The sequence below is a fragment of the Gavialis gangeticus genome, unplaced genomic scaffold (genome assembly GCF_001723915.1).
Source record: "Gavialis gangeticus isolate Ggan-Ray unplaced genomic scaffold, GavGan_comp1, whole genome shotgun sequence".
Classification (NCBI taxonomy): domain Eukaryota; kingdom Metazoa; phylum Chordata; order Crocodylia; family Gavialidae; genus Gavialis; species Gavialis gangeticus.
In genome coordinates, this window is record NW_017729017.1 from 5217326 (window position 1) to 5223730 (window position 6405).

A 6405-nucleotide genomic window follows, 5' to 3' on the forward strand; every position below is an offset into this window, starting at 1 on the left:
CTTCTCTTGTGGAGGCTGAATAGGTTCAGGTCCCGCAGTCTCTCACTGTAGGGTCTGCCCTGTTGTCCCTGGATCATGCGGGTGGCCCTCCTCTGGACCCTCTCCATGTTGTCCACATCCCTCTTAAAATGGGGCGCACAGAACTGGACACAATACTCCAGCTGTATCCTGCTATTGAAAGGTCTCCCTTGAATAAGAGATTTCATTTTTCCAAAGGGGTTTTCCCTACAACTTAATTCTGTAATGACATTTTCTTTGGCTTAGACAAGTACTGTTCAACTTCTTGGTGGCTGGGGGCTGCACCATCAGGGGCCACAGCTCCCACTCACCTCCCTGACTGCAGACTCCTGTATTGCTGCATGGGCAGATGGCACCCCCCCACCCTCCCTGGAACGCAGGTGGGCAGCTCCCTGCCCCCTCACCAATATACTGTGTTCAGATGGAAGGGTGCTTCCCCCCACTTCCTTGGCTGCAGGCTCTCCCACTTCACAACACTGCAGGCTGTGCTGAGCTGTGCCACCCACCCTACCTTTGTCCCCTGAGCCGGGGGCAGGTAGTGAAAGCCAGAGAAAGGAGGGGGAGCCAGAGTGATGAAGGAAATAGTGGCCAGAGGATCCCCCATGGCTGCAATTTAACCCCTTGTGGTGTGCCAGGTGGACATTCTTGGCTTATAACATCAGCCTTTTGCTGTAGAAGTGAATTCTGGGTCACAAATTCAGCATGGTGGTAGAATCAAGCAGGAGAGCTGGGCTCTGTTTGAAAGGCCTGATCAATCAGACACAGGTACCATAACTACCTGAAGTGCTAAAGGAAAACTCTGAATGTGTGAGAAGTTAATGATTTGTGTGAGATTATTAAAAAACTTCCTCCCTAAAGGTTATTCCTGTTTGATGCTATCTATGCTCAAGGTTCTTGGGGGGAATGACTGTTGTACATGATTAGAAATTTGATTTCCAAACAGGGGACCCCCTCCAATTCTCTAGCTTCCAAGGCAGTTCCTTGGGTGAGAACTCTGGCTATTCGTGGAGATGTTGGTTCCCAACATTTCTGTGATTTAATCCAATGCTACAACATTGAAAAATACTAGTATACTCCTCTCGTTGAGCCTTGTATGTAAGGAGCATGGTCAGGCCCCTCACCTTGTTCACTGGAATTAGAAGTCACACTTGGAGACATGAGCTGTGAGTTGTTAGTCATGCAGCAGGTAGTTCTTACTTGGGGTTGTCTCATCTGCCTACAGTAGCTGAAGTTTATTTTTTTTTAAATATTTGTTACAGTAAGAAACTAAATATGCTGGCCAATAGGACATGCCAGGTGGCACACACTCTCTTTCTCCCCCCACCCCCCCCCAAAAAAAAAGAAAAGAAAAGAGAGAGAAAAAGAAAACTGTCCCTATCCTCTTGCACAGCAATCTCATGGCCAAACCAGCTGCCCTTAAGGGAACCTTATTTTTATAGGTGTTTATGTTTGATTCTCTGATGTAAAGTGGGAGAGATGTTACACGTGTCTCTCTGCTGCCCAGCCCCTTAGCTATAAACCATGGCATGAAAAGTGCTTGGTCTCAAGTGAATATATGAGAATTTGATTTTGTCTTCTAAGAAAGAAACAGGGACGTAAGGCTTGAAGGTTCACAGTTCTCACTTTTGCAATGGTGCACATTCCTTCAGGCCAGCAACTGTTTCTCATGGCTGCTGTCTGATTTCTGAGATTGAATTTCAACATCTTGTTACTGAGCCAGCAGTTTCTTCCACTGCTATTTTTTTTGTGACTGAGATTATCAAAAGCACCATAGTAAGTCACATACGAGCACAAATCCCATTTGCTTGCTATAGGAATGCAGGGCCCAAGCCAGGTAAACACTTGTGAAAATCCCACCATGTATGTTTAATAACTTCCCTACCTTTATTTGAATCCATGCTTCTCACTCTCATTCCTCTGCTTTTTAAGATTTAAAAACTGTGACCATGATTCAGTTTTATCAGCCCTGATAGGTCTAATGGGGATGGTAGAGTAAAGGCAGAGTATTCCTTCAGGCTGTGGCCGAAGATGGAAATGATAGGACCTGCTTGTAACTCCAAGGCCATTTGGAAACAACTCAAAGTTCTTCTCAGGCCAGCCTCACTCGGTTCAGTCAAAGCAGGAAAAACGTGCAGTTTTTGCCCCTTCTGTGTATTTACTGACATCTAATCTGTTATTTTAGGTCTTCTTTTCCTACACCTGCAGCACTGCAATGGACAGGAGACTAAGGAAAAAGGCAGAAAAATTTAAGGCCCACCTAACTAAGAAGTTCAAATGGGACTTTGATGCAGAGCCTGATGACTGCGCCCCAGTGGTAGTGGAACTGCCAGAAGGAACATTATTGGAATGAGCAAAATCTCTCTTACAGCAAGCATTTCCCCTTTTCCTCATCCCTCTTTCCAAACTTGCCAATTTCTGAAAAATCTGCATCTCATTCTGTGAAACACACCTCGCAGTCTTCAGCCGATTCCTCCTCTCACCATAGACATGTATCTGGGATGCCTAGAGACGATGCATATTTGCTGTCCAGGGCATACCTTCCCCCCATGGATTTCCGCATGGTTCCAGGAGCTGCTGAAACAGAATATCCATGCAGTGCAATCATCTTGGTAACATCTTGAGTATTCTAATGATGTACATTTACCTAGTTCTTCTGCAGCAACTCCTTTCATGGAGTCAACCAGGTTGTTGTATGACCACAGCAAACTCAATGTGGAAATATCTGTATTTAAGAATCTGGAGCTTGTGTTTCAGTTTGACACCTTTAGAATTAGGGGTGGCTGAACTGACCTGTGTTCACTACATCCTTCTCCTGCCTATCCCAAAGTTAGAAATCAAGGAATTATTTTCTGGTTGTCAGGGCTATAACTGTAACCATTGAGAAACAGTGTGCAGGATTATAAAGATTTTTATTTTATTTCTGCAGAAGTACGTTGTAACAAAAGAAACATGACCTGTATTAAAATGCTTCCATTCCACACTTCTAATACTAATATATCCTGTTCCTCCAGTGTAATTGGTATCTTTATCCAGGTATTGCCAACTTTATACAATGTAGAGAATCTGAGCCTGTCTAGCCTGATGTGAGAGACTCTTTACAGCTTAGTAACCAGAAATTGATTGGAAACCACCTGGTAGCCAAAGCAAAAAAGCAGTCATGGGAAGGTCAGATATTCATCACTGCGTCCTTGCAGTTTATGGCATTGTTGCAAATCTTCATGTAAAATTTCTTTGCTATTAATTGGTAACCATCTCATGTGGGAACTCTGGAGTTCATTCAGAGCAATGAAAATGCTGTAAAATAACTTGAAATCTGTTAGCTGTATCCCTGCCTTGTTGCCCTGTAATATGTACTCTGGATTGTAATATTGAGTTGATTTTTTCTCCACATGAGAATCCCTACTGTGTAGGGGTTTAGTAGTCATTCAACTTGCTTGTTTCTTGCTAGATTATTAGCCTTCTTCAGGAATTCGGTGTGTGCGTCTAACAAGATAACTTGCTTGTTAGTCTTTTTCACAGGTCAAAATAAATCTTCCTTTTTTTTAGAAAAACAGCGTTTTGTGTGTGAATTATTTCTGCCAAGGCATAAGGTAGTATGTTACTGTTCAGTGCCTGTCAGATCTGTCAATTATTTTACTCATCACCTTGGAACAAAATATCAATGATTGTGTCTCATTCAAGGACAGCTCATACTGAGGAGGTATATAAATAAGCATGGTGCAATGCAACAAAAAGCCTGTTGTCTAAAAGTGGGTATGTGATACAGTACTGGAAGATGGCATAGAGTGCACCCTCAACAAGTCTGCAGATGACACAACACTTGGTAGTAGATACATTGGAGGGTAGGGCTAGGATTCAGAATGACCAAGACCAATTGGAGGATTGGACCAAAAGGAATGTCATGAGCTTCAGCGAGGACAAGTGCAAAGTCCTGCACTTAGGACTGAACAATCCCATGCACCAGTACAGGCTGGGGGCTGACTGGCTGGGTAGCAGCATTACAGAAAAGGACCTGGGGCTTACAGCGGACAGTAAGCTGAACATGAGCCAACAGTGTGCCCTTCTTGCAAAGAAGGCTAACAACATCCTGGGCTGCATTGGTAGATGTATTGCCAGTAGGTCAAGGGAAGTGATTGTTCCCCTCTATTCAGCACTGGTGAGGCTAGGATGATCTAGTCGGGGCTAGTCCTGCTTTGAGGAGGTTGGACTAGATGACCTCCTGATGTCCCTTCCAACCCTAACTTTCTATACTTCTGTGATACTCTCAAATAATGAGGGACATAGCCGTCTTGCTCGGCAGGCCTTTTCTTTACTCTTATTTGTCTAGTGTTTTTTTTCCTGTCTAGTTTAAATGGTCAAGTAACGAAGCTTCCACAAGAGCTTTCATCAGACATTACTTTGTTTTGTTTAGACAGACCTGATAGTGTTTAACTACCAAGCAGAAGGACCAGTAGCTCTTCTGGCTATGTTGGGACCTTGCAAGGCCCCATTCCCTTTTTACCCTTAAGTGAGAGGGGGTAAGAACACTTCCCTGGCAGCTTTCTTAACTGAGGAATACTGAGCAGGGTGGTTATATCGTGTACTATGGTCTCTCCATCTTTTCAATACTTCTGTATTTATTTGCTAGGTCTGTTAGTTTTGATGTGATGTTATGCTACATGCTAGAAATAAGTTTGGGTTTTTTTAACCTTTATCCTCAGGTCAACAACTTTTCAGCCAGCAACATAGAAAGCAAAATGTCACTGCTCCCTGTCCCATGGGTGTTTGTTTCTAAGATGGATAAATTGTGCATTGGTAGCAGCCCTGCTCCCAGATCACTGCGTGCACATTATGAGAAACTAATGATGTGTAGCATATGTTGTGTTGATTGCTGAATCATTTGCAAATTAGGGTTGTGACTAACAGTATTTTGTGTGTTGAACTGTCAGTAGAATACCTGGAAAGCTGCTTTCCTCTTCGTGGAGCACCATTCTGCAGACCAAGGTACTTGACTCAATGTGGTATATTTGGTTGCCATGAGTTGCTGTCACTCACAGGGAATTGGGGCACATTCCTGAATCGGGTGGGGAGAAGGTGGGGGCTGTTACTACTGTGTAGCAAACCCTGCTGGTCTGTCAGCGTCCACTGGAAGATGTGTATGTACAATGCAGAACTTGTAAGTGTATGTCCAGGAGCAAGTAGTTCTGCACTATCTTTCACTAGTCACCACTGTTAGACTGTTTGCTGGACCAACCTCTTCTGTGTTCAGTGACTATCCCTTAACTCTGAAAAGCCCACCTACTGTAACGGTCTAAAACCATAAAGAGTTCTCTCTGCCTTCCTTCACTCCGCAAATTTAAAAATATAAATCAAGCTAATTTAGGTTCATGAAAACAGAGAATCTCTCTCTCTTTGCTGTAGAACCTGTGCACATTCCAGATGGAGGAAGGAGGAAAAAATAATTTTCCTTTCACCTGTCACTCTCAAGTCAATCTGTTTTTTTAAACAGGTAAAATTGGATAGAAGCACAAATTGCACATTTTGCTCTGTCTGAGCATGTAGCTTCCCTTATGATACCACCCCCTCTCCATCTGCCTGAAACATGAAGTCCATTTCTGTCTCTCTGTTTTCAGGTGGGCTAATGCCAGTTGCTTAATTTCAGCAGTGATGAGTAATGATCCCTCCATCTAGCCTGTCTGTCCAAGTCGTCTTATGAGGCAGCTTCCATTCTGCGTAGCATTTATTACTTGCATTACAGTAGTGCCTGAAGACCTTGAATGGCATTGGGATCCCATTATGAACATACCTACACAAAGTAACTTTCTGTTGCAAAGATCTTTTAATCTAAAAAGTGGGAGAAGGATTTAAAAAAACATTTAGAAAGTATTTTGGCTTAGAAGCTTCTCAAAGACAAAATGGCAGTAGCACCTCATTGCTATTTTTTGCCTTTGAAAATGCTGTCTTCTGTACTGTAGCCTTTACATTGTCTCTTAGATGATGGTCATGTTGCCTCTGGTTGCCATTATACATCTATCTCCATGTGCATTTTTAGTGAATTCTTCCCTTATATCAGTGCTTGCAGTAAACACTGACTGGTTCTTTCCAGCAGGTCCTTTGGAAGGGAGATTAGCACACAGCTTGAAGAAAATGGAGTGGGGAGTCCTAACACTTTTTCTGAAAGAGGAAATAAAGGTTTCCATTGCGTCCAAGCATGCCAGCTTATCTAGCTGCAAAGGTACCTACAACATGAAGTTTAACCTGTTCACCTGTTGCTTTACAATGTGTGTGAAGTGGATGGGGGCTCCTGCATGAAGTGATGTGGTAGAATTTCAAAGCTAGTTTTGTTCTCCCTTGAGAGATGCTCAGTGTACCTTCTTACCCCTCCCTCCCCCCCCCCACTTGCACACT

At 43.3% G+C, this 6405-nt stretch overlaps 1 protein-coding gene across 2 annotated transcripts in view; it reads left to right on the plus strand.

Annotated features, from left to right (window-relative positions):
* AAR2 (AAR2 splicing factor homolog) overlaps positions 1-6405 on the plus strand; it is a 19969-nt gene that overhangs the window by 12513 nt on the left and 1051 nt on the right. The window contains exon 3 of one of the 2 annotated variants that reach the window (XR_002096585.1): positions 2201-2888. Coding sequence is in view for 1 of the 2 variants with exons in the window: in XM_019513050.1 (XP_019368595.1) it covers positions 2201-2368 (168 nt within the window). In the remaining variant the exon portion in view is untranslated. Of the gene's footprint in view, positions 1-2200; positions 2963-6405 lie in introns of those variants that run through there. The other variant, XM_019513050.1, reaches the window with a different exon arrangement.